General features: G+C 44.4%; 1 protein-coding gene and 1 long non-coding RNA gene across 6 annotated transcripts in view; one reads left to right on the top strand and one right to left on the bottom strand.

Annotated features, from left to right (window-relative positions):
- Positions 1-13,917, bottom strand: part of CERS5 (ceramide synthase 5) — an 89,205-nt gene extending 75,288 nt beyond the window's left edge. For 3 of the 4 annotated variants that reach the window (XR_008315737.1, XM_053293984.1, XM_053293985.1), the window contains exon 1: positions 13,718-13,917. Coding sequence is in view for 2 of the 4 variants with exons in the window: in XM_053293984.1 (XP_053149959.1) it covers positions 13,718-13,917 (200 nt within the window). In the remaining 2 variants the exon portion in view is untranslated. The remainder of the gene's footprint in view (positions 1-13,717) is intronic. The other variant, XM_053293986.1, reaches the window with a different exon arrangement.
- A 128-nt stretch (positions 13,918-14,045) lies between these two features.
- LOC128344242 (uncharacterized) overlaps positions 14,046-27,980 on the top strand; it is a 30,781-nt gene continuing 16,846 nt past the window's right edge. Inside the window, exon 1 of one of the 2 annotated variants that reach the window (XR_008315741.1) lies at positions 14,046-14,180. This is a non-coding gene — a long non-coding RNA (uncharacterized LOC128344242). The other variant, XR_008315742.1, reaches the window with a different exon arrangement.

Genomic DNA, 27,980 nt, shown 5'->3' with positions numbered 1-27,980 from the left:
AGCTATATTTCTAAGGATAAAGCAACTCACATGGATTTTAAATTAAATGAACTACTATCTTCATGTCCAATGAAGCCCTTGGATGACACTAAAAAGAATAGGGGCAGCATTTAGATTAAGTTCCATTGAAATCAGGGTGGATTTGATTTAAATCAAACTGATTTAAATCACTAGCAGGGTGGATAAAAATTAAAAAAATCCGATTTAAATCAAAAAAATTGGATTTTTTTTATTTAAATCAGATTTTTGATTTAAATCGGATTTTTTTTTATCCACCCTGCTAGTGATTTAAATCGTGATTTAAATCATGATTTAAATCAGTTTGATTTAAATCAAATCCACCCTGATTGAAATTAATCGGGCTAAAGTTAGTCATGTCTAATTTTTCCTCATTGATATAAATGGAATTTAGTTATGACTGACTAATCTAGCTGATGTCCTATATGATCAGCAGCTAATTAGTTCCTTTTATTAGTACAGGTAACTTTTTCAATCTTATTGAATACACTGCATTTCTTTAAGCAAAATAAAAATTATATATCCTGAGTGGTAAAAAGGGCTAGAGAAGTGGCATCTCACATTTAAAATATCAATAGATAGCAAAACATTGATGCTTGTTGACTGGCAGAAGTTAAAACTTCAATTGCAGCTTCTCTATACAAGCGTTATCCTCTTCTCAACACTCCTTGGCTGGCTCAGTGAGTCTCATGATTTTATTAGATTTCAATCATGCTACAGGTCGGAAATCCTTTATCCGGACTCCCAAAATCTGGAAAGCTCTGAAATCTGGACACCACACCGAGAGAGAGAGAGAGAGAGAGAGAGAGAGAGAGAGAGAGAGAGAATGCTTGTAGCTTCAACCTCTTACACACACAAAAACTCCTTAGCCCTCAAACCAATCCCGGCCCCAACTCAGCAGCTAACAGAGTATATACATACTGTACTGTACAACAAAGCAGCAAAAAGCCCGCAACTCACAGAGAGAACATTACTGCGGCTCTGTAATCAGCTGGGAAGTGTTGGGGCCTGGATTGGGTGGGACACGCAGTTTGCAGGAGAACTGTTGGGGCCTGGATTGGGTGGGACACGCAGTTTGCAGGAGCGATCACTTACGGCCCCTAAACTTGCTGTTGTTGCATCCTCAGCTCGTTAGCTCCCCTTTTAGTTCTTCCCCTCAGGCTTTTCTATCTGCCTTTTGTTTACTGCCTCTCAAGCACTGTCACTCACACGCAAGCCGCTCTCAGAGAGGGGAAGGGGGGAAAGCGGGAAGGAGTGAGATCCCACTGAAAACCTTTAAAAAAAACAACAGTAACCTTTCATGCCCAAGATATCTGATTTATGAAAATATTCCGAAATCCGGAACACCTCTGGTCCCAAGCAGTCCGGATAAAGGATTCTCGACCTGTATTCAGAATCATCTTCTAGGAAGCAGGCACATGGAAATAGGATTATGACACAACTGACATATGTACCAGTAGTAGAGTCACCTGCAACCAAACCTGCTTTTTTACATGAAACAAATCAGTTACTTACCAAAGCTAAACACAGACACACCCAACCAAACATTTCAACATTTGGAAATGCTTGGGATTTGTTTTGTAATAGTAGGAAAAAATGATGAATGCAGATGGTCCAATCATCCAGAGAAAAATAGTTGGAACGTGCTATGGATTTGGGTACAAGAATGAACAGGTGAGAAGTACCATGATTGAACACAAGAAAAAGAGCTCATCCAAAAATATAACTCAAACCTATATGAATGCACACATGCTCACTTATCTATAATTTCTCCCCACAGGAAGCATTCTCAGTTAAGATACTCTTTGCAATTACTTCTATTTTTGTCCCATGTATTCAAGCTCCTCAAAATATCAAAAGGTAACCATATCTCTTATGGGCTAGGCTACAATCACCCTAGAAATAATGCATGATTTTGTTTACCTACTGTGGCTTCCCTTAGAGAATCCAGGGAAGTACTGTTGTCTGACAAGTTTTATGTGAGATGCCTAGCCAGACAGGACTGCAATTCCTGTAGATTCTTGAAGAAAAATCTTGAGATTTAAACAAGCTTAAATCATGCCATTTAACTACTAGAGACCTGACTTCTTCAGAGACAAAAAAAAAAAAAAAAGGCAGGGAGGGACAACAACTACCTGTGTTCACCTCCCTCTTTCAGGAGCATAGCTAAGGGACAGGGGGCCCATGTCATGTTCACCCCTCTTCCCGGTGGCCCCTCAGAGTGGAAGAGTTAAAGAAGAAAATAGGGAGGGGTGGACCTGGGGGGCCCTCTAGAGCTTAGGGGCCCAGGTTCTTTGAACCCATCCGCTCAATTATAGCTACGCCCCTGCCGTCTGCAATTTACCCACAGAAAGTAACATTTATCTGACAAATATGCACTTCTGATCTTAATGAAAAAAGAAGGCCACCTGGTCTCAAAAATGACCATTTTAATGGGTGGCTATTATTAACTGGGTCATTTGAACCAGTGCTTCTCAACCTTTTAAGAAGCACATACCCCCTATATTCTGAAAAACTTAAGTACCACCTCAACTTTCCAGTGGATTTCATATTCACAATCATGTGTGCCATATGCTGGAAGAAGGGTTGGGTATATAGGACTGTGATATGACTTGTCGATCTCATGTGGGTAGGGTTGCCACCTTTTACATCAGGAGTTCATAACTTGAGCATGTACCTGGGCTAAAGATGATAGTAGTCAAATGTAGGCAGGCTGAATTCAATGCTATGCAAGGCAAAGCACACCAAATTATTGCTGGGACATATAGTATTGCACATGGCCAAATTCTGTCTCTTTGTTTTTAGGGGAGGATGGAGCAAGATGGAGAAATTGGAAAAGATGACAAGAGAGAAAGCGATCGGAAGAGAGAGACAAGAAAGGAAGGAGAAGGGAGAAGTGACAGCCTTAACTGTTGGGTTGAAGGCTGCATCTTGCTTCCCACATTCAACTGGAACCTCATTAGGCATGAGCAAGCACTAACCCAAAGTGGGTAGTAGTATGCACTTTGGGTGTCAGCAATTGGGATCAATCTTCAGGTGGAAAACGGCAGAAAAAAATCCCTTTCGAAGCCAGAACACTTGAACTGCAGAAGAAAACTCAACCTATCCTCCAAGAAAAGCGTTTTAAAATTTACCAGACATTTGCACTCCATTCCAGCAGAAATGTCTGTGTCTCTCTCTCTCTCACCCCCCTCAGCTCATGTCAAGTGAAAAGACTGACACCACACCAGAAAAATATCTGACCCTTGTTTACTACACCTCCTACTAAGAAATTTCTGCATCAGTGCTTATAGTTGGTGGGGTGTGTGTGTTGTGCTTCATTTAGCTTCCAGCAAGATTTTATTGACTGACGCTAGCTTAGCAGGTGTGACTTGCTTCAAGAAACGAAGAATCCACAGCCATTCACCAAGGGAAAGAGAGCTGAAACATTCTTCTAGCATTTCATGATATGAAAACTATGCTATGAACATAGCATAGCACATAGAACATAGCATTTCTCAGCATTCAGAGAAATTGAGGCCTGCATTCATAAACTGCAGTTCTCTTAGGTGCTGAATATCAAAATAAAGCAAAGCAGCTTTCTGTCTGAAGCTTCCAACAAGATAGTAAAAAATCAGTTGTTACAGAATCACTCCGTGTGTGTTTTTCTTTATAGCAGCAACATTGCTTGTTTGACCATATGATACAAGAGCAGGATTCAATTTGGTCTTTCATTGTCTGTGCCCAATCCCAGCACATCATTTCTGACAATTCAAAGACAGTATTTCCCCCCAAGGCAGGCTTCTCCTTGTCCTTCCCCAGAGAGGCAGGCCTCCTCTTTCCCCAGCTATTGGCTAATCAATGGTCAATACTCCTCTCCCAGAGAAGATTGCTACCTCCCCAGCTACTGGCCAACATTCCTGAGGCAGGCTTCCTCCTCCCCCACACTCCCCCACCACTGTCACTATCCAGCAGCAAACACACATGTTCCTCTCCATCCTCCTTGCTGGGCTCCTTTCCCTTCTCCCCTCTATTCATACCACATGTTGAGAAACTATGATTTAAAAAACGTTTAATTACTACCACACAAATATAACAACAATTATCACATAGTAATAATTACAGCAACATACCAATTCTCTGTACCCTCATGTTGTTCCATCTCTACTGTTTTTGGAAATTATCTTCTGTGCTGATTGCTCTGCAGAAATTGGGGTTTCCTGCTTTCCCTGGGAAGCTGAGTTCAATGCACAGCTGCAGTGTTCTTTACTTTAGCTGAGTAATACACTACAGGAATGCCTAGATTCCTAGACTAGGTAAAGGGGAATTATGCATTGTGGTACTATAGCAGGTTCAAGCTCTGATGCAACAAGATGGTCCCTTCATACTTCTACCAGCTTCTCTTCCTTACAGAATGATGCTGGACCAGTTCTCTTATTTATTCATTTAGGAGAGGGGTAAGGCCAGATATGAGAGCCACACACAGTTTCAAATGGCAATTGCGAGGATTCTAGAACCAAGGTAGAAGGAGGGGAAAGTATTCATCTGTGAGCTAGGTAAGGAAGTGGGTGGCAGTGGAGGGCTTTCCCTCCACCCTCACTCTGGAGTGTTGGGTACAAGTTCTGGGCTTGCCGCTGCCACCCACTTCCATGCCCAGCTCACAGATTATCATTTCCCCCTCCTGCCTTGATTGTAGAATTCTCATAATCGCCAATCAGGAACAAGCAGGGCTCCCATACCCAGTCTGGCCACTTCTCCTTCCTTGAAAAGGATTGTGGTAATAGTCCCGCTATGTTAACCTAGCCAAGAACAGGGGAAGTGGCAACCTCTGTCAGAGAAGTTTAGGTTCTCATGTGCCTAATAAATCAATTACGTCCCTCTGGGGAGCTCCTAGTTGCCTTGAGGGTCTGTCTGTTTGGGGTTAGACATGATTGGATATAAATATGAAATTTAAACTCAAATTGATTTCTTCCAAAATAGGTAACAGAGGCTAAGGAGGTACAACTCTGTATGACCCATCAGAACTCCAAAGGGCCTGGCAAAAGCAATGAATGCACAAAAACCAACAAATATAACTTGTGGTGTTCTACAGGTCACACAATTCCATTGTGCATATGAGAGCTTCCTGAAGATTTTAGCATCATCTAGAGAGGGCTGTGGGTGGGGGATATCCTTTGCAGATCAAAACAGTTCTGTCAAGATAAAGGTTGATCCCCTTTCACACACTCACAGTTTCACTCTCTACTGGTGTGGCAAAACAAAAAGGAAACAGAGAATACAGAAAATATAAGCTGCATTATTCCCCATCTCCATGGAGGACATTACCTTTCTGAAATCTATGCAATGAATATTCATTCTCTGCATAAATAAGATAGTCTTATGAAAAATTAGCATGCAGCTGTGTTAAACTCAAAGTGTGGGTACACTTCTTCATAAAGTGAAACACAGAATGAGAGAACAGGAAAGAAAAACAGTAATGCAGCAGAAATCTATGGCCCAGAACTCTGTGTCATTAGTCCCAGTGTTAAATTATGCCCCAGAACTCTGCACTATTCATACCCCAAGATGACAAGGAAACTGACATAGTAAAATATAAATGATAAAACTAAATGTTTGTTGAGTATGAAAACAGGAGGAAAACAGAGACATCTTATACACGAAAAAGCGGCCTCCTATTTCCCAAAGTCTATAGGGAATTTCACAACTGTAATGCCATGGAGTACTTCCTAGATTCCAGTCTGATGACTGAACATGAATTAAGAAGGAAAAAGGTGACAGACTTTTCATTTTTCCTGCAACAGATGAACACAGTTACCTCTCTACCTCCTCTAGAACCAGTTAAGTATAAATGCCCAACTAGAATCAGCATTTGTACTCTCAAGCAAAAATGGGTGTGTGTTCTAAAATGCTTTGTGTGGCCTGCAACATTACTTTTGAGAAAAACAGTCTTTCACACCCTCTCAATGTTATCCTCTCTTAATTACTGTCCACATGATTTCTAGTGAGCTGCACATATTCAAAAGCCATAAACTCTGAATGTCCAAAGTCTAGAGATACTTCAAACCCACTTTCCATGAGCAAAGGGCTTTCCCCTGATGCATTAAAAAAGCATTAACTTGCATGCAGTTTCAGGGGATTAGACCATACCTGTTTGGTTCCCTTTATAGCACCATTCTGAGAGAAACACTTTTAAAGAGTTGGTTCTGAAGTAAGACGAGAAGTCTGTATTTTAATAAAAATCCTGTTCACACATGTAGTCTACTCACTGAGTAGTCTAATTGAATGACCAACTGCCACAAGATTGCCCCTTTTCATCTGTGAATTGGGAATCCAGTAGTTGTGTTTTTTTCAGTTTCTGGAAAAGGAGTTGCAATCACACATGTTCACTGAATGCAACACTGGTCATGCAAGTAGATCACATGTATAAGTAGCTGTGGGTGTTCTGTGAAATGTAAATTGTCAGACTAACTCTTTGTTTCTTTTCTATATGAATGTCTCCATATCAAAAATTCACTTGACTATGAATTTAACAACATACAGTCACCCCAATTGTTTCTAACCCTAGGTATTTTCAAGAATGATGAATTCTTGCTCATAATTTAAAAACTGGAAAGCAGGGCTGTACAATTTTGGCCCTCTTGCAGATGTTGGACCACAACGCCCATAATTCCCAACTATTGACCAGTGTGGCTGGGGATGATGGGATTTCTACTCCAAAACAGGAGGTCTAAGTTCTTGTTATGACTATGATAGCATCCCTACACATGTTTTGGAACTACAGGCTTGTAGTTCCCATTTTGGACTCTTTGAACAAGACAAAATGCATTCTTTTGTCCACCATGGATGTGATGTCACCCTTTTTAGCAGAAAGGTGTGGTCAGCATTTGGCCCCAGGGCAAGATGTGGCCTATTGCTGCCCTTGAGACCACCATGAGTGTATCTCTTCTCTGGGCTCACCCACTTTGTGTATGTGCGTCTGGGCACCAGCTATACCATCCTGCTGTACCACTTATTGTGGTACAGTAAGCACTTATTGTGTTGCTTACTAATAAAGATTTCCTTTTTGTACCCCCAAATGCTAAATAAATCTGATTTAATTTGACTTCAACTCTGTCATTTCCAAGTCCAAAGCTTTGCACAAATTTATTCTGTAATGAGCTGCTCACTTTAAGATTTTCTGATTCCCCATATAAGCCCAAAAGTCAGTCAGGGTCTGCCAATGCCTCAAGGGCAGTTTCATTAGTATTGTGTAGCCCTGCCTTAGCGTATCTGAGGTTACAATTGCACTCGATTTCCTCTGATGGAGTTTGCAAAATCTCGACAGCATAATTGGTTGTCCTCATTTTTGTCTTGCTAAGATGCAACATTAAATGCAGCATCATTCACTAGGTGCTACGTATCACTTGCCTACTTCACATATTTGTTCCTCCTCCTCCTATCAACTACAATGTCTAATTGGCTTGTTCGATCTAGTACGGAGGTTGTTGTAGACAGCCTGGTGGAAATCAAATGCTTCTGTGAGAGAGGGCAGGATGCCTCCTTGTCTTAAGGAGACAATCATTAGACCTCTTCTAAAGAAGCTTGCATTAGATCCCTCAGAATTGAGCAATTATAGGCCTGTTTCCAACCTCCCATGGCTAGGCAAGGTAATTGAGAGGGTGGGAGCTTCTCAGCTCCAGGCGGTCTTGGAGGAAACTGATTATCTAACCCATTTCAAACTGGTTTTCAGGTGGGCTACGGGGTGGAGACTGCCTTGGTCGGCCTGATGGATGATCTCCCATTGGGAATTGGCAGAGAAAGTGTGACTCTATTCGTCCTTTTGGATCTCTCGACGGCTTTCGATACTATCGACCATAGTACCCTTCTGGAACATCTGAGAGTGTTGGGGGTGGGAGGCACTGTTTTACAGTGGTTCAGCTCCTACCTCCTAGATTCCAGATGGTGTTGATTGGAGGCTGTTGCTCTTCAAAATCTGAGCTTAAGTATGGTGTCCCTCAAGGCTCCGTACTTTCTCCAATGCTTTCTCCAACCGCTGGGAGAGGTCATCAGGGAATTTGGAGCTGGGTGTTACCAGTATGCTGATGACACCCAGATCTACTTCTCCATGTCAACTTCTTCAGGAGCTGGCATATCCTCCCTAAATGCCTGCCTGGAAACAGTAATGGGCTGGATGAGGGAGAATAAACTGAACCTGAATCCAGATAAGACGGAGGTACTTATTGTGCAGGGTCAGAACTCGAGAGACGATTTTGATCTGCCTGTTCTAGATGGGGTCACACTTCCCCAAAAGGAACAGGTTCGCAGTCTGGGAGTACTTCTGGATTCACACTTCTCCCTGGTTTCTCAGGTTGAGGCGGTGGCCTGGGGTGCTTTCTATCAGCTCCGGCTGATACGCCAGCTGTGCCCGTTTCTCAATATCAACGACCTCAAAACAGTGGTACATTTGTTGGTAACCTCCAGACTTGACTTTTGTAATGCACCCTACGTGGGGCTACCTTTGTACATAGTCCGGAAGCGTCAGTTGGTTCAGAATGCAGCAGCCAGGTTGGTCTCTGGGTCATTTCGAAGAGACCATGTTACTCCTTTATTGATGGAGTTACACTGGCTGCCAATAGGTTTCCGGACAAAATACAAAGTGCTAGTTATAACTTACAAAGCCCTACATGGCTTAGGCCCTGGGTATTTAAGAGAGCGTCTTCTTCATTACAAGACCCACCGTCCATTGAGGTCATCTGAGGAGTTCCGTCTCCAGTTACCGCCAACTGTTTTGGTGGCTACACAGAGACGGGCCTTCTTGGTCACTGCCCAAAGATTGTGGAATGCGCTCCCTGCTGAGATCAGATCCTCCCCATCTCTGGCAATTTTCAAAGAACACCTGAAAAACCATCTTTTCACCAAAGCTTTCTCAGCTTCCTAATATTTTTGGGTTTTAATCTCTGGTTTATTTTTAAATTGTTTTTAAGTTTTTGTATATGTTTTTAACTGGTTTTATGTTATTGTAAACCGCCCAGACACAAAAGTTTGGGGCGGTGTACAAATTTGATAAAATAAATAAATACATAAAATAATAGTGTACAAAACCCACAAAGAACTAGATCTCAGAGCAGCATAATGCACTCAGACCACCATAATGCAAATTATGTGAGCATCCCTATATTCTCTAAACATATGCAAAGAAAAAGCAAGTGTCAGGCACCGTTCCCTCTAAGGCGTGTGGCTGCGCACCCACTCAAAGAATTCCAGCCCGCCATGCAGAGAATCCCAGAAGCCGCGCAGTTACATGCTGTGCTCCAGTGGCTGCTTAAAATGTCGGCAGTCTCCCCACCACCATCCACCACTGTGTTAAGTCTTGTGGCCAGAGCAGGGAAATCGGCTTTCTTGTGCAAGGGAGAGAGCTGATTCTCCCGCTCTGGCCTTGGCAAGGGCCTATTGAAAGCCCACGCCTCCTCTTGGAGTGGCTGGCAGCCACACTCTGCTCCAGAAACCTCCAGCTGTAAGGAAAGCATCCACAGCACTGCCTGCCCATAAGATCTCTCCTGGTTTTCCTTAGCTTCTCACTTGGAGCCCCTTGCAGTTGTGGAAATCAGTGCTTTGAAATCTTTTCCTGACATCTGGGCTATAGCTACAGTGAAATGACTTCTGCTTCCTGATATAGAGGGAATGGGGGAAATCAACAGCCATTTCAGAGTTCTTTCTTAAGGGTGTATCTTCTCCAGTCTAGAAGCAGTTACTAGCAAAAAGCTCTCCTGCTTATTCTTTTCTTTCCAGCCAGCACCGCAGCTGCTTTTCTTACAGCCAGAGGCTCCTGGAGCACAGACAGCGACTGCCAGCCACTACAAGAGGCGGCACAGGCTTGCAGGCCTGCATACTCCCCCCAGCCCCTACCACCCTTTGGCAGCTTTCTCCATTCTGTCAGAGTGGGCTGGCTCTGTACTCCCAAGGTGGATGTTTTCAGATTGGAGAGGCCTCGCAAGCAGTTTCCCTTCCCTTCTGCCTCCCCCCATCCCCGACTCCCTACAGGCTTCCTTGTCCAATGGGAAAGCCGGGGGAGGGACTTCTGCCAGAACGACTAGTGCAGTGTTGCTCAACATTTTTGGAGTCATGGACTGGTACATTATTCTTGTGCAGTTTTCTGGACCAGCAGTTAGGAAGGAGATCACCCCACTCACCCCCACCCCCAGGCACCCCACAAAAAGCAATTTCAGGCAGGTCTCCGAAACATTATGCTTTGCATAGTGTGTGTCTTAACTACAACTCCTGGCATCCAGCAGTGAGGGCTGCCTGGAAATGAACACCCAAGAGCTCCTGCCGGCCCCCGCCAGCCCGAAATTGTTTTTTTGGGAGATGATTTTTATTAGTGATGCCTCACGGACCGGAACTCAACACCTTGCGGACCAGCACCAGTCCGCGGACCGGTGGTTGAGAAACACTGCTCTAATGCAGCAGTGCTGGGAGAGAGAACAAGAGAGAGCACATGCACAGCAATGTTTGTCTGACTGATTGATTAAGTGCCCACAAGTTGGTGTCGACTCTTAGTGACAAAGCCAGTATAAAACTTTAGAGAAGAAATATGTGGAGGTCACAGGAGTGTTGACGGAAGACATTGTGTGTGTATAGAGGGAGATGTGTGGGATGGGAAGGAAAGGAATATATCAGAAGGAGAGGGAGAGGGAGAGAATGTGTGTGTGTGTGTGTGCGCGTATAGAGAGGGGGGAGATGTGTGGGGCAGTGAAACAAAAAATTTGTGCAGAGCACTCTGTGCATTCATTCTTTAATTGTGTGTGTGTGTGTGTGTGTGTGTGTGCGCGCATGCGCATGCACTGCCTTGATACTGCCGCCCAGAACAAAACTCTTTCTGCTCACTAATGATAAAAATTAGAGGGAACACTGGTGTCATGAGAAGTTTTACTTTTCACGTTTTATTTGAAAAAGTTCAACAGTGCACCAGTCATGTAAACTGTTGGGGGTAGGGGGAGGGAGGTTCACCCATCTTTTCAATGTGGGACAAATCTTCTACTAAAATTGTAAATTTTTTTTTTTTAGTTTATAATCCCAGATAATGTTTATCCTTTTTCTAGAATATAACTTAGCCACCAATGGCGCAGCAGGGAAATGACTTGATTGGCAAGCCAGAGGTTGCTGGTTCAAATCCCTGCTGGTATATTTTCCAGACTATGGGAACCACCTATATCAGGCAGCAGCGATATAGGAAGATGCTGAAAGGCATCATCTCATACTGCGTGGGGTGGGGTGGTGGCGGCAGACAATGGTAAACCCCTTCTGTATTCTACCAAAGACAACCACAGGGCTCTGTGATAGTCAAGAGTCGACACTGACTCAATGGCACACTTTATTTTAGAATATAACTTAAACCAAATAAGTTCCTATGCTTTCAGAGTTTTCATGTTGTATGTTTCAAGCAGAATGTTGTTCTTATGGCAGTTCCCAATTTCTGAAGTTAGGGACAGTTGTTATACCTTTTATAGTATACAACAAAAGGAGTAATTAAACAAATATGTTAACTAATCAAGTTATGACAATAATGAAAAAATGTTGTAACATTAAGCGTTGTAAGAAGGCTCTCTCTTTTTCTTTGGACAGGGTGGATTTGATTTAAATCAAACTGATTTAAATCACTAGCAGGGTGGATAAAAATCAAAAAAATCCGATTTAAATCAAAAAAATTTGATTTTTTGACTTAAATCGGATTTTTTTGACTTAAATCGGATTTTTTTGACTTAAATCGGATTTTTTTGACTTAAATCGGATTTTTTTGACTTAAATCGGATTTTTTTGACTTAAATCGGATTTTTTTGATTTTTATCCACCCTGCTAGTGATTTAAATCGTGGTTTAAATCAGTTTGATTTAAATCAAATCCACCCTGCTCTTGGAGATAAAGAAATAGCACTTATTTTCCACCCCATGGCGCACATACATCTACAAAGCCATTATGAAGGAGATTAGAAACATTTAACTTTTACATGGAATCACTAGGAAAAGTTATCCGTGTCATTATGCCAACACAACCAAGATGTATTTATCATTACCATCCCCAGCTGAAGATGCAGTGAATGCTCTGAATTGCTGTCTGGAGTTAGTGAAGGACTGGATAAGGATAAATAAGCTTAAATTTAGTGGGGACAAAATGTTCTTCTGGTTAGGAAATCTACTCACCTGGTGATAGTACATCAACCTGTTCTGGACAGGGTTGTATTCCCTTCAAAGACCAGGTTCACACTCTGGGAGTGCTAGACCTGGCTTTGCTCCTGGATGCCCAGGAAGCAGCTGTGGCAGGGGCAGGGGGCTTTATCCAGCTTTGACTGGTACACCAACTGCATATATTTCTGGCTTAGGCAGACTGGGACATGGTTCCCCAGTCTCCTGTAATCTCAAATCTGGATTGCAACTCATTCTATGTTAGGCTGCACATCAAGATCGTCAAAGAAACTGTAACTGGTACAAAATTTATGTTTATTTATTTATTAAATTTATACCCCGCCCAAACGTATGTCTCTGGGCAGCTGCAAGGATGTTGTTCTGTCTCAAAAGCCTTCTTCAGATATTATGAGCACTGTGGGAGTCCCGCTGCCTTGCTGTCACTCATCCCCTTGGGACTGCTTATATGCGTTAGTCAGGCACAAGGGGGTGATTGACAGAGGAAATTCCTCTCCACTTTTGCCCTCGCAGCGCCCACAGCAATCACAACATTTGGAGAGGACTAAACTGAACCAGTTTCTCTAAGGGACAGCAAAGCTATTTAACATGCGGATACAAGCTGAGACTTAGTACATTCTTTCAAGTGTACTTTTGAAGATCCTCTTTTAGTTTTTGCACTGATATTCATTTACTTTTTACATTTATATCCCACTGTTCCTCCAAGGAGCTCAGAGTAGAGTACTGTACATGTTGATGTTTATTCTCAACAACCCTGTGAGACCAGTTGGGCTGAGAAATAAATGACTGTCCCAGAGTCACCCAAGTGTGTTTCATAGATGAGGGGAAATTTGAACTCAGATCTCCCCAGTCCTAGCCCAACACTCTAACCACAACACTGCATTTATACCTTGCCTTGACCATCAGGTTCTCAGCTTCCCTTTATTCTTTTCCTCAGCCCGTTCTACCACTTCATTCTACTGCACGTATCAATGGTCTCTAGAAGAATGTTCCCTGTTAATTAATTCAGACAAGGGTGTGAGTCATGCAGGGAACCACGAAGCCAGTATGGTGTACTAGCGACTAAAGTGTCGGACTTGGGTTCAAGGCACACTGCATGACCTTGGATCAGTCGACTCACTGACTCTCAACCTCGCCGAATTGCGGCGAGGATAACAGTCGAAAACGGGAAGCGAGTCAGTGCCACATGGGAGCACCTTGGAGGAAAAGCGCGACAGCAACGTAACAAGCCAACCACGACGCGTGAGGACAAAAAAGAAACCACCGCAAAGGGGCAAGAACAGAGGAGAAGCACCCCAGGCGAGGATGGGGAGCGACGCTCGCCGCCTCTCTTCGCCCGTCTAGGGGAGTGGAGTTGCCACCCCGCCCGGCCGACAGAGCTCGCTCCGAGGCCGCCGAGTCAGGCGGGCGGAAGTGTGCGCTAACAATTCCCCCCCCCCAACCCGTCACCTCGTGGGGCGGGGTCGGCCAGCCAGCCCCCTCTCCCTTTCGCTCTTCCATCCTCGTCCCTCTCGGGCATCACTACCCACCCGCCCCCTCCCTACCTCTCGAAGAGCCACCGTAGGACGTAGAAGCCGACTGCCAGCGGGAAAGCGACCAGAAGGTGGACAGGGCGCGGGTAGCTTCCTTCGCCGTCTGGACCTTCTCGCTCCAAATCGGCCCAGGTCACGTTGGCCGGAAACCAGAAGCGCTCGTTCCACAGCCAGCCCCACAGCAGGGCGCCCACCGTCGCCGTCGCCGCCATCTTTCCGTGGACCACCGCTACCACCACACAGTTCTAGCAGCAACAGCCCGCCACCCGGAGCAAAAGGGGAGAGAAGAGGAAAAGGGCGGGGGCGGGGCCTAACGCAGTCCACGCCCATCGGATCCGGAGAAAGGAGACGCCCACGCCGTGCGCTGAGAAAACCGTTATGGGCAACGCGCGTGCGCAGCCGTGGCTCCTTCCCCCACCCCACCCCCCATACGACATTGTGTGTGTTTCGTGTTGCGGCCGGGCCACCTAAAGAGGTAAGACCAGGTCCCGACTCCCGCTTAGAGCACGGTCAGGGAAGCAAGGAGATCAAGCTCTTAAATGAGGCGATTGCAGAACAGGAATGCAAGAGATGGGGCCGTTGCTTTTGCGGAAAGGCCGTGCACTCTACACCAGTTGGATTCCCCTCAACAATGTTGTGCCTCCATCTTTTGTAATCTCACTACAGTATATACTTTGTTTTCCTTTCTAGTAGAAGGGAAAGGAAGGAAAGGAGGTGAGTTGGTCAAGAATCAAGCTTGCAGCGTCAGTACTCTAAAAATCTTTACTTGTTTTAGAAGAAGCAGCAACTGAAGTGGAACGGATATTAATACCTGAAACAATAATTGACAAAAAATAGAGCCTCAGCAGCTAAATTATTTCTCATCACTACATCTGCATATGTTAAATATCCTCTTTTAAGAGGAGAGAAGTCTGAGTACCTTGAAATCCAACCGTTATACTATAAGCTTTCATAGACTACAGTTTACTCCATCACAAAATCCTGCTCTTTGTTCAAAGAGGCCAGAGCAGTGCACACAGTTATGTTTATCCTTACAACAAGCCTGTTAGATAAGTTGGGCTGAGAGAATATTGAGTAGCCTAGAGTCACTCTAACCACCAAACTGGAATATTTGAGTTTTATATACTGTTTTCAAAGAAAACTGCACAACACAGTTTACAGAAAATTTAACACACACCATCCAACACACAGTGAGATAAATAGATGCCCCAAAATTGATAATGTTCACAATATACTTTTAAATCAGGTACTGTCTCTTCTCCGCTCAGGGCAAGATGCTTTTGCAGTTGCCATATTATGCTAGCTGAAATACTACCATAGGAGCAGGATAGGGGTGAGTCCGAACCGGTCCGGCGGCCATTCTAAAGAATGGCCGAACTGCCGGACCGGTTCGGCCCTTGCTGGTTCGGGTCCGGGGGGGGGCATTGCTTTAAGGGCGGGAGGGCTTGCTTACCCCTCCCGCCTCTTTGCCCCCTCCAGCGCCCATATTTAACAGACTAATGGGGCGCTGGAAACCAGCCGCCCCCGCCCCCCCCCGCCGCGAGCAGATTTACCCCCAAAGCTACCAATACCCCTGCCGTCGCCCGCCAGCCCTCCCTCCCTCCCTCCCAGCTGCCCGCCCGCCTGCCCGCCTGAGTCTTCACCCGATGCTTTAGTAAAAAACGAGAGGAGCTACCGGACAGAGCTCCTCTCGCTAGGAAGGCCTGCTGCATACTGAAGGCGCTTTGCGCGCATGCGCGCACCGCAAAGGACACCGATCGCCGGAGGCCCGGTCTACCCTGGCACGTAGACCGGGCCTCCGGCAATCGGAGGCCCGGTCTACCCGGCCTTTTCCCGGCGGGTAGACCGGGCCTCCGGCGATCGGCGTCCTTTGCGGCACGCGCAAAGCGCCTTCAGTATGCAGCAGGCCTTCCTAGCGAGAGGAGCTCTGTCTGGTAGCTCCTCTCGTTTTTTACTAAAGCATCGGGTGAGGACTCGGGCGGGCGGGCAGCTGGGAGGGAGGGAGGGAGGGCGGCGGCAGGGGTGTTGGTAGTTTTGGGGGTAAATCTGCTCGCGGCGGGGGGGTGGGGGCAGCTGGTTTCCAGCGCCCCGTTAGTCTGTTAAATACGGGCGCTGGAGGGGGCAAAGAGGCGGGAGGGGTAAGCAAGCCCTCCCCGCCCTTAAAGAAAGGCCCCCCTTCGGTGCCGGTCTGGACTGCTCCGGACCGTGCACATCCCTAGAGCAGGATAGTGGGCAGCACTTTGTTTTCCTCTTCAGGTCCTAAAATTATTGCCATCCAAATGTTATGCTCAGGTGAAAGATATACGGGACACTATGTGCATCTGATAAAGTGGACTGTAAGCCTCAGAAGCTTCTATATCAATGTGGTAATCTTTAAGCAGTCACAAGAGTGGTGCTGCTATAATGTACAAACATAAATAGTGCTAAAGAAATTGTTCCTCTCATGCGGTGTTTGAAGTCAGATGATGCAGTGTTTAAAGTCAGATGATGCAGTGTTTAAAGTCAGATGTTGGCTACAAGGGAAGAAGTTATGCTTACCTAGCTTTTCTACCTTTTTTTAAAGCAGTTACTGAAGCAAAACAAAACCTCAAACCCTGCCCCATTACTGATTTTTACACTGATTCAGAGCCCCATTCAACCACTCATGTCATGCACATGAAGTATGGTACCAACTCCATTGGGAAGCTGAAGTGAGGATTAAGTCTGCTGCTAGGTTTTTGTTATTTAGTTTTCTTCCAAATAGAAGCATGGGAGAGCTCTGCAGATCAGGAGGCTTTCTGCACAAAGCTGATGCTGAAGTCCTTCCATGTCAGCCCAGACGGTTTTGTCCTAAAGGGCTTAATAAGTTTGATTACACTGAGGTCATCTCTCACTTACCTAAACACTAGTTAATTTAAATTCTCTCCCTTCACACACACTTCTTGTTAAAGACCAGGACTTTCACATTTATATTTAGAGGTAAAACTTCATATCTGTACTGGACAAGTGAACATGTTAATTTTTGCTTTTTTGACATTTTTATTTTTAAAGGAGCAACTCTGCTTGGGTTTAACTTTTTCTTTTCTACACAAATCACCACTGAAAGACTTGAAAGGCCACGTTGAAGACAGATCATCCTGGAGAGCATCTGTATGTGGTCGCTAAGAGTTGACACTGACTTGATGGCACTTAATCAAGTATAGCCAAGGCAATGTTTAATGCAACTTTTATTCCCCTGCCCTGGCTGCAGAACATCTGCCCACTATGAATCCTCTCCATAAAACAGATTAGATTGCTCAACTATTTAAATATTTAAGTCGTTGTTCCCCCTCCTGCTTGGCTGCAAAAAGCGGCCAGGTAAATAGGCACACTACTATGGAGCATATGTCTTCAATTTCAGTCTCAACACCTAAAGCTGAAGAAGAGGAGCGCTATGTAACCCAAGGATCTTTAGAACGAAGGGCTTCTTCAATTCTTTAAAGATAACCTGCTGGCCCCAAAGAAAGTATTGACTGACTCGTTCCAGTTCTCAGTTTGCCAGGATACAAAACCTGTGCTCTTTTGAACATCTTGCAGAACTCATATCCTTTAGCCATGGATGGGCCTGCTTGAATTACAAGGGCAAGAGGGCCTCCTTAACTACTGTTTTTAGAAGGCTACAGAGGACACTCAGTTTGGCTACACACAGGATTGTGCACTTCATTAAAGGCTGTCTCACCCACCCACCCACAATTCAAACACTGGGACTCCTCAGTGTTTGAATTAGAGTCCTTGAGCAGTATTGCTTCAGTTTCCATCTGTCCTGTCTGATCATTTGTGGTAATTCTGCACAAAATAAGCGCCTTTAGAATGTTCTTTACTATCCTCCTCTCTCCATGCACACATTTATTCACAGTCTAGGATCAGGTATTGGCATTTGTCCTATTTTGCAAAGCAGAAGCAAATTTCTCACACAGCATCCAATACCATTAAAGGAAAACTTTCTATCAATCCTTAGCCAGACCTGAACATATGCACAAAAGCATGGTTAACATATGTTAAGAGAAATCAGTTATACTTGACGTTATGACTGTAGGTGACTAGGCTGCCTTTCTACCAGTAGAGTACCATCATTCATCATCTCTGTGTCCCAAGACAGAGCACATTTGAAGATCTGTGCTCTGGCAGTGCGGGCAGCAAAGAAGTGGTTCTTTTCCATCTGCATTGCTTCTGCAAATTCACATCCAACTGAGTTGCCTAGGATCGTGAGGGGACTAGTATGTACCCCATCCCCCTTGAATTTGAACTTAGAACCGTTGGTCACTCACTGACTTTTTTCATGGCTTTTTTGCAGATAAAATCTCTCATATCCAGGTTGAGCTATATTCTACAGTTACTGCAGAGTCTGTTGTGGAGGTGTCCTGCCACAGACATGTTTTTGTCTTCCATGGCTGTGCTAGGTGATTGAGCAGGTGGTGGCCTCTCAGCTCCGGGCAGTTTTGGATGATGCAGCTTATCTAGACCCATTTCAGAATGGCTTTCATGTGGGCTATAGGGTTGAGACTACCCTAGTCAGCCTGATGGATTATCTCCAATTGGCTATGGCCAGAGGGAGTGTGACTCCTCTGATCCTTTTGGATCTCTCTGCGGCTTTTGATACCCATGGTATCCTTCTGGACTGCCTGTGGGAGGTGAGATTAGGTGGCACTGTTTACCTTGGTTCTGTTCCTACCTCTCTGGTAGATTCCAGATGGTGTAACTTGGAGACTGTTGTTCTGCAATGCGAGAACTAAAGTGTGGAGTTCCACAAGGCTCCATACTGTCTCCAAAGCTCTTTACATGAAACCGCTGGAAGAGATCATCAGGAGGTTTGGTGCAGGGTGTTATCAATATGCTGATGATAGCCAGATCTACTTCTCTATGTCGACCTCATCAGGAAATGGCATATCTTCCCTAAATGCCTGCCTGGAGATGGTATTGGGCTGGATGAGGGATAAAAAATTGAAGTTGAATCCAAATAAGATGGAGGTGCTGACTGTGGTTTGTTCAGGACCCGAGAGATGGTTTAGAGCTGCCTGGTCTGGATTGGGTTACACTCCCCCTTGAAGATCAAGTATGTAGCTTGGGGGTGCTGCTGGATCCAAAACTCTTCCTGGTTTCTCAGGTTGAGGCAGTGGCCAGGAGCACTTTTTACCAGCTTTGGCTGATACTTCAGCTATGTCCATTTCTGGAGATAAATGACCTTAAAGCAGTGGCACATATACTGGTAACTTCCAGGCTTGACTATTTTAATGCACTCTGTGTGCATTTGCCTTTGTATGTAGTCTGGGAATTACAATTGGTACAGAATGCAGCAGCCAGATTGGTCTATGATAACCCGTAGGGACCACAGGACACCAATTTTAAAAGAACTGCACAGGCTGCCAATATGTTTCCAGGGACTGTGCTTTCTCTGTGGCTGCCCTGAGACTTTGGAATATGCTCTATGTTGAATTAAGAGCATCTCTTTCTCTGTTTGTTTTCAGGAAAACCCTCAAGACACATCTGTTCTCGCAGTCTCTTAGCTCGAATTAATTTTAGTAATTTGTTTTAATAGCTTGTTTTAGAAGCGTGTTTTAATTGTGTCTTGTGGAATTTTAATCTGTGTTTATATTTTAAATTTTGTACACTGCCTAGAGATGTGCATATCAGGCTGTATAAAATATGATAAATAAATAAATCTATTTATGAGCAGACCTTGTAGACATCTAGTAAATCTGCAAGGTTTGAGAGAAATGTAAGAAAAGCTATAGTCTCATTTTCACAGTCTTGCTGCCGGGTAGGTATGAGCTAAATGAAATTAAAATCATTCCAATCACAATTTAAATAATTAGGAAAACCCAAATTGAGCACCATTTTATACTAAAAGTGTGTTCTTGTTTGATATAATACATTTTTCACTATGTAGAGGTTAATTTTTAGAAGGTCTATTGTAATGCTATTTGTTTTTTCAAATTAACCTGCAGTGACCTCAAGAAACAGAAGGTTGATTTAGTTGTTTTATTTAGTACTGAAGCCAAGTGGAGCAGATACTGGTGAAGTCATTGGGTGGTGACCATTCTCCAATTCAACTGGTTAATTGAGGGTATTTGGGCGATTGTTTGCCATGCTGTATTATGAGGCCCACCACTGTCACTAAACAGACTTTTAACCTAGTGGTGCACAGAAAGCTGCTTTATATTGAGTGAGCACTGATCCATGAAGCTCAATATTGAAGCTCTTCTCACAATCAGTGAGAAAAGGTTTGGGGCTAACTGCAGGGAGAGCGGACTTAGCCCGCTCTCCCTGCAGACGAGCAGCCGCTCGTAGCTGGGTGGCCAGATTGGCCACCCACACGACTGCTGGCTCTGTCATGGAGCCGGCAGGGGCAGCGGGGATTGGGGGCCGCGCAGCCCCCGAGAGTTCCAGGATGCCCCATGAAATCATGCGGGGCATTCTGGAGAGACCCCCGAGCCCCTGCAGGGCGCAGCCTCTCGGTGCGCCCTGGCAACACCTGAGCAAAAAGATGAGGTTAATGGAGCGCTTGCTCCATTAACCTTGTCTTAGGGGAGGGGTAGTTAGGTGGGCTATCCACCTTGGGAGCACCCTTAGCCTGCTCTCCAGTGATCGTGAGAATAGCTTCATTGTCTACTCTGACTGACAGCAGTTGCCCACGGTTTCAGATGAGTCTTTGTCCTACCTGGAGATGCCAGGGGTTGTACTTAGGACACACATTATGCAAAGCAGATGCTCTTATCACTGAGCTACAGCCCCATTCCCCTAGCAAAGGATACTAACACCACTTAATCAGAAACGTATCCCTCAGGTCTTCAGGAACATTCTGCACAAACAGTGTTGCTTTTGTTTCGCTTTCTACTATCTTTCCCTCCTTGCACTGTTCTCCAGATTCCTCCTTCTTGTTGAGATCTACCCCACCCCAAACAATCCTCTATTCATTATTTTCTTTGTCCTTGAACTCGTGGAGAGGTGCATACATGTGAGCTGATCTCATTTCCATATACTGCTGTTAGTAAGCATGTTCATATTATCTAGTTCGAAGTTAGAATCTCTATTTCACAATGATATAGTTAAGCTTTAATACCTTTCTTAAATTATAACTACATCAGGTATTTTAAACAAAAAGTTTAACTAAGCAATATAAAAATTGCCATTTAAATAAACAAACATTAAATTTGAATATATACAAAACTGGTTTTTAGCCAGCCTGTATGCTGCCTTACAAAGGCTCAAGAGTTGCTATACACCTATAACTTTCCCACTAGCAGCCTTCTTGTCCGACTTGCTTGCACCATTTTTAAAATCATGCACCTATAGTAACTAGGCACTGTTCAAAAAGACTAGCACAGAAAAATTCTGCCGTAAAGTTTACCGTTTAATTGAGAAACACACACACACACACACACACAGAGTGGAGGAGAAGACAAACATTTATGAATACACCAACTAAAAGAAAAACTACCAATGTAGCAGACTATCTCAGAAGGCAATATAATTTTAACTAGGGAGCAGCTTGGGGGAAAACACCTAATTGGGTTAAAGTCAGCAACATCTATGGCTCAAAAATAACAGGAAAGCCATGATCAATACGTTGGGGGGTGGGGGGGAGAATAAAAGAAAAACAAATACATAATTGAGTCAAAGTAATACATTTACAAATTAATAAAAACACTAAACAATATGGGAACTAAATAAAGTAAAATAATCACATGAGTGAAATTTTTCAGTCAGAGAGCCCCCTTTGTTGCATATGCATGCATCTATTTCTTGTATATATTATTTATTAATAATAATAATAATTCAATTTCTATACCACCCTTCCAAAAATGGCTTTTTAAAAATCTAACAGGCACTCAACAATACAATCCAATTAATATACAAATCAGTTCTGTGCAGACCTGCTGGATTCAGTAGAAATCCAATATTATTTTAAGACATAAGGGGTGGTCCAGGAAAACCCTAAGCTAAGCCTCCATTGCTTGTAGCCTTCTACTGCCTTAATCAGAGGTCAGCCATAGCTACTGGCAGTAAGCAATCAGAGCGTTTAACTGGGCAGATCTTTGCAAAAACAAACCATGCAAACATGACAGCCAAAATCTCCCAGATGTTCTTCACACAGAATTCAAAATATGTTTTCCAGAAGCATTTACAAACCTTCAACAGATATTGTACCTCACATAACCTGAACAATGGACAGAGTCTTCCAGCAACAGCTTGTCAACCAAAGCTTTTCTTGAACACTGTTCATCCATATTTTGGACACAGCTGTTCAGAAATTTGACAGATTTTTCTAAAACTGGACATTGAGTCCTCCCCCAATGTATCAGCAGCGCTCAGATAATCAACCCAAACATGGACATTATATAACCTGTTTACCACCAATCTGAACAAGAACCAGAAGACCCAATTAGCAGATGGTCAATCAGATATGGATATATGGACTTTATATCATCTGTGTACTAGTGACCAGCAAGAGAATTAGAAAGCAAGATGGGGGTACTTGTTCACCTAAAAGTATAAATCAAGTACTCAAACCTACAGGGAAGCTGGGTGTAACATAAGGTCAAGAAAACATCCTTTTGGCTAACTGTTCCTTCAGTCTTGTCTGCACACCCCATGGCTTGAAAGTCCAGATTCCTTCTGGAGTAGTGAGGTCAACAATATAATTTGTTGGCTTGACTCAAGTAAAGCAGACTAAGTTAGGGAAAGAGTAAGTTTGTTAAGTCAGCTTGTGTGCTACATCTAAACATTGCTTGCTGATGATTTATGTTTATTTATTGTTAAAAGTCTATACCGTGTTTCATTAAAGCAATCTCACAGCCATTCACACAAAAGTTAGAACAAGACTACAAAAATTACACAATTAAAATATCAGCTATATTATAAAAATACAGTTCAGATTTAAAAGATTAAATAACAAGCACAATATAACCATAAAAGATACAAAGCAGCAGCAATAGGAACAATCATATAAAAGCCTGGGTTAAAAGCCAAGATTTCACACTTTCTTAACACTGTGATGGAGACTGAGGAGCAGATGGCCACTGGGAGAGCATTCCAGAGTCTGGGGGCAACAAACTCAGGTTTCTAAATAAAAAAAATACTGTTTGTTTAATTTTATGGTTTTTAAATTATTGTATTGTTTTAACTTTATATGTGTTTTAATTGTTGTTGGCCGCCCAGAGACATAAGTTTGGGCAGGGTATAAATTTAATAATAAAATAAAAAACTGAGAAGGCCCTGTACCGCGTGCATGACAGCTAAGCCTCCCTCATTGTCTGCACCTGGAGCAGAGCCCCCCGCCCCCCCAGCCCATGGCCTTGTCAAGCGGGCAGCACTAGCTGCAGTGCCTGAATATTCTTCAAGGCCAGCCCCAGGTAGAGCACATTACAGTGCTCCAGCTGTGACGTGACTAAAGCCCAGATAATTGTGACCAGATCAGCCTTCTCGAGGAAAGGGTGCAGCTAGCGCACCAGCTGAAACCATGCAAAGGCATCTCTGGCCACTGCCACCTGAACTTTCAAAAACTGAGCTGGCTCCAGCAATATTTATTTATTTATTAAATTTATACCCCCACCCAAACTTACATCTCTGGGCATCATGGGGGACCCCACAGATGAATGGCAATGGAGCTGAGCAGTAGTCCCCCAACAGCAGTTTATGGACCCTCCCCCCAAAAAAGGACTGAAGCCACTCCAAAGCAGCACCTCCAATTCCTACACTTGAGAGGCCAGAAGGATACCATGGTCGATCGTATCGAATGCCACTGAGAGGTCCAGCAGAACCAACAGGGACGCACTCCCCATTTAACTCCCAGTGTAGGTCATCCACTAGAGCAACCAAGGCAGTTTCAGTCCCATATCCAGGGCGGAAACCAGACTGAAAACGGTCTAGATAATCCACATAATCCAAGACGCTCTGCAGCTGGGACGCCACCACACGCTCTATCACCTTGCCCAAAAATGGAAGGTTAGAGATAGGTCCAGGCACAGAACCAGCTGAACAGTGGCCTAGGTCTGGCCCCGCCCGGCAGCCCCTCTAATGACATCCCATGTGTGTGTGACATCAAACACATGGGACAAGGCTCAGGCTCCGGAAGAGCTCCAAACGAAATTCCCCCACCCACGCGGCTCTGGAGAACCCCAGGCAAGTGAATCTATTTCCCTTTCTCTCCCTCACTAGAGAAAGGGAAATAAAGGCTCTCAGGCAGCAAATGCTGCCTGACAAGGACAGGCAAGAGCTCACTCGGGGCTCTCCAGGGTGTGGGCGGGGGGAGTTCACTCAGAGCTCTTCCGGAGTCTGAGCCACACCCCGTGTGGGCTTCGGTGGTCCTTTTCAATGGTGGTCCGGATTCTTTGAACCCGTTTGCACAATGGTGGCTCCGCCCCCAATAGGTCTATAATTATCCAGGTTGGAGGAATCAAGGGAGGACTTTAATAATAATAATAGCCATAAACACCTGGGCTGTACCTGTTATCAGATACACTGCAGAGATAATAGACTGGACCCAGGCAGAGCTAGAGACGCTGGATCGTAAGACCAGGAAAATCATGACCATCAATCATGCTCTGCACCCCCGCAGTGATGTAGATAGGCTATACCTCCCTCATAGCTCAGGTGGAAGAGGAATGCTGCAAGTCCATCAAACAGTAGAGGAGGAGAAAAGAGGCCTTGAAGAATATATCAAGGACAGTGAAGAAGATGCACTTCAAATGGTCAATAACGCGAAACTATTCAACACCAATGAAACAAAGCAGGCCTACAAGAAAGAACAAGTCAAGAACCGAGCAGAAAAATGGAGAAATAAGCCCCTGCATGGTCAATATTTGCACAATATAAGTGGAAAATCAGACATCACCAAGACCTGGCAATGGCTTAAGAATGGCAACTTGAAGAAAGAAACAGAGGGTTTAATACTGGCTGCGCAAGAACAGGCACTAAGAACAAATGCAATAAGAGCAAAAGTAGAAAAGTCAACAACAAACAGCAAGTGCCACCTTTGTAAAGAAGCTGATTAGGACCACCTAATCAGTTGTTGTAAAAAGATTGCACAGACTGACTACAAACAAAGGCATGACAAGGTAGCAGGGATGATACACTGGAACATCTGCAAAAAATACAAGCTACCTGTAGCCAAAAATTGGTGGGACCATAAAATTGAAAAAGTGGTAGAAAATGAAGATGTAAAAATATTATGGGACTTCCGACCACAAACAGACAAACATCTGCCACACAATACACCAGATATAACTGTAGTTGAGAAGAAAGAAAAACAAGTTAAAATAATCAACATAGCAATACCAGGGGATAGCAGAATAGAAGAAAAAGAAATAGAAAAAAATCACCAAATACAAAGATCTACAAATTGAAATTGAAAGGCTGTGGCAGAAAAAGACCAAAATAATCCCAGTGGTCATTGGCGCCCTGGGTGCAGTTCCAAAAGACCTTGAAGAGCACCTCAACACCATAGGGGCCACAGAAATCACCATCAGCCAATTACAAAAATCAGCTTTATTGGGAACAGCCTATATTCTGCGACGATATCTATAATAACTGACAATAAAATTCTGGCATCCCATGTCCTTGGGAAGGACTCGATGTCTGGATAAAACAAACCAGTCAATAACACCTGTCTGACTGTGTAAACAAGAAATAATAATAATGGTTTTACCATCACCTCCTTGAGGCATGATGGCCTCCAGTGCCCTCCCTTAATGAAGCATTAATGTTCACCTCCAACCATCTGCCTGTACCCTCCCTGGCAGCTTTTGTTCGCCACGAAGGGCAAGGGTCAAGAGCGCACGATGTCGTTTGCACACTGCTGAGAAGGTTGTCCACATCCTCAGGCTGTACGAACAAAATAATCCAACACAGTAGGGCCAGATGGTACCTAAGGCATGTTTGTTGCAAGTGCAAAACTCTGGAGTCGAAATCAGCACGGATTACAGTGACTATCTTCAAAATGACATTCAAACTCATCACAACTGGCTGTAGACGATTCTTCCCGCCATTACATGGGGAGGGGTGTGTGGAGCAGTGTCTTTGCTACACGAAACAGCTCTGCTGGTCTGCACTGAGAGATGCAGTGGAGGCAGAGCAAAAGCTCTGGCCTGTGTTTGATCAGATTCGCCATGACTCTTCCGCCAGCATCATTCCAGCCGTCGCCCAAGTTGTTTCATTGCCCTCAGCTCTGAGGAAATCCAAGGAGTAGAATGAGCTCCACCAAGCCAAAGAGGGCATTTAGGAGCACTCATGTCAATAGCCCAGACTGTCTCCCCGTTCCAGAGATTCACCAGGGCCTTGACAGAGTTGCCAGCTCTGGACACTGGAAACCCGCCAAGGGCTGTCTGGAAACTGAGTGGACACACAAAAACAATATGTCAGCAATGTGTCAAGGTGTCAGAAAAGAAACCAGATATATACATATGTTTTAATATAATAAAACTATACTCTTAGGGAAAACTGTCCAGTTACATAGGGAGTTATGAAACTCAGTCAGTAAAACTGTGTCTATATACACACACAACATAAGTCATTAAGATCGTCTCTATAGCAAATTAAAAAGTCCATCAGTAAGATGGGAGAAGACCAAGTCAATCTTCCCAATTTCTTGTTTTAGCCGAGGGATAACATAGTTTTGCCAGCATCTGTTCATAGATATACTGTTGCCAGACGTGTTTCAGCTCTAATAGGGCTAGCAGTCCTAACCTTAGATTGGGTATATGTAAACAGTATATCATGATATTTTGTTAAATACGACATTTGCCACTGAAGTAGACTCAAGGGATGGCAGGATGTATCCTTGTCTTAAGGAGACTATTATTAGACCAGTTTTGAAAAAAGCTACGCTGGATCTCTCAGAGTTAGCTAATTACAGGTCTCTTTCTAATCTTCCATGGTTGGGCAAGGTGGTTGAGCGAGTTGTGGCCTCTCAGTTCCAGGCAGTTTTGGATGATGCAGATTATCTAGACCCATTTCAAACAGGCTTTCTTGTGGGCTATGGGGTCAAGACTGCCTTGGTTGGCCTGATAGATGATCTCCAACTGGCTATCGACAGAGGGAGTATGACTCTGCTAATCCTTTTGGATCTCTGCAGCTTTCAATACCATCAACCATGGTATCCTTCTTGACCACCTGAGGGGAGTGGGATTGGGTGGCACTGTTTTACAGTGGTTCCGCTCCTACCTAACTGGCAGATTCCAGATGGTGTCGCTTGGAGACTGTTCCGCTAAGCAAGAACTGATGTGTGGAGTCCCACAAGTTTCCATACTGTCTCCAATGCTCTTTACATGAAACTGCTGGGAGAGATCATCAGGAGGTTTGGTGCTGGGTGTTATCAATATGCTGATGACACCCAGATTTACTTCTCCATGCCAACCTCATCAGGAAATGGCATGTATTTATTTATTCTATTTCTATACCTCCCTTCCAAAAATGGCTCAGAGCGGTTTAGACAAAAATAATAAATTAGCTAAGATGGATCCCTGTCCCCAAAGGGCTCACAATCTAAAAAGAAACATAAGATAGACACCACCAGCAGTCACTGGAGGTTCTGTGCTGGGTGTGGATAGGGCCAGTTACTCTCCCCCTGCTAAATAAGGAGAATCACCACATTTAAAAAGGCCCTTCTTTGCCCAGTTAGCATACCTAAATGCCTGCCTGGAGGCAGTAATGGGCTAGATGAGGGATATCAAACTGAAGTTGAATTCAAATAAGATGGAAGTACTGACTGTGGGGGGCCAGGACCCAAGAAATTGTTTAGATCTGCCTGTTCTGGGTGGGGTTACACTCCCCCTGAAAGATCAGGTACATAGCTTGGGAGTGCTCCTGCACCCAAGGCTCTCCCTGGGTCCTCAGATTGAGGTGGTGGCCAGGAGCGCTTTTTATCAGGTTCGATTGATACGTCAGCTACGTCCATTTCTAGTGGTGCGTGACCTTAAAACAGTGGTACATGTGCTGGTAACCTCCAAGCTTGACTACTGTAATGCGCTCTATGTGGGGCTGCCTTTGTACATAGTCCGAAAACTACAATTGGTACAGAATGGGGTAGGGGTGTGCACGGAACCGGCTAGCCCGGGTTGGTTCGAGTGTGAACTGCACTCAAACTTGACTGGGCCAGTTCAGTCATTGAACCCCCTCAGTCCGGGGTGGCTTCGCGAACTTTTTTAAATAAAAAAAGTTAGTACCTTCTACCTAGCCCCTTCGGGGAGCTTCCCAAAGGCCGCGGGGCGTCTGCAAAGGTTCCCTCTCCCCCACCGGCCTCATTTATCACCACCGCAGC

This window comes from Hemicordylus capensis, chromosome 2 (genome assembly GCF_027244095.1).
Source record: "Hemicordylus capensis ecotype Gifberg chromosome 2, rHemCap1.1.pri, whole genome shotgun sequence".
In the NCBI taxonomy this organism is placed as follows: domain Eukaryota; kingdom Metazoa; phylum Chordata; class Lepidosauria; order Squamata; family Cordylidae; genus Hemicordylus; species Hemicordylus capensis.
Note: the sequence above shows the minus strand (reverse complement) of the source record. Positions and strands in the feature narration are given on the sequence as shown.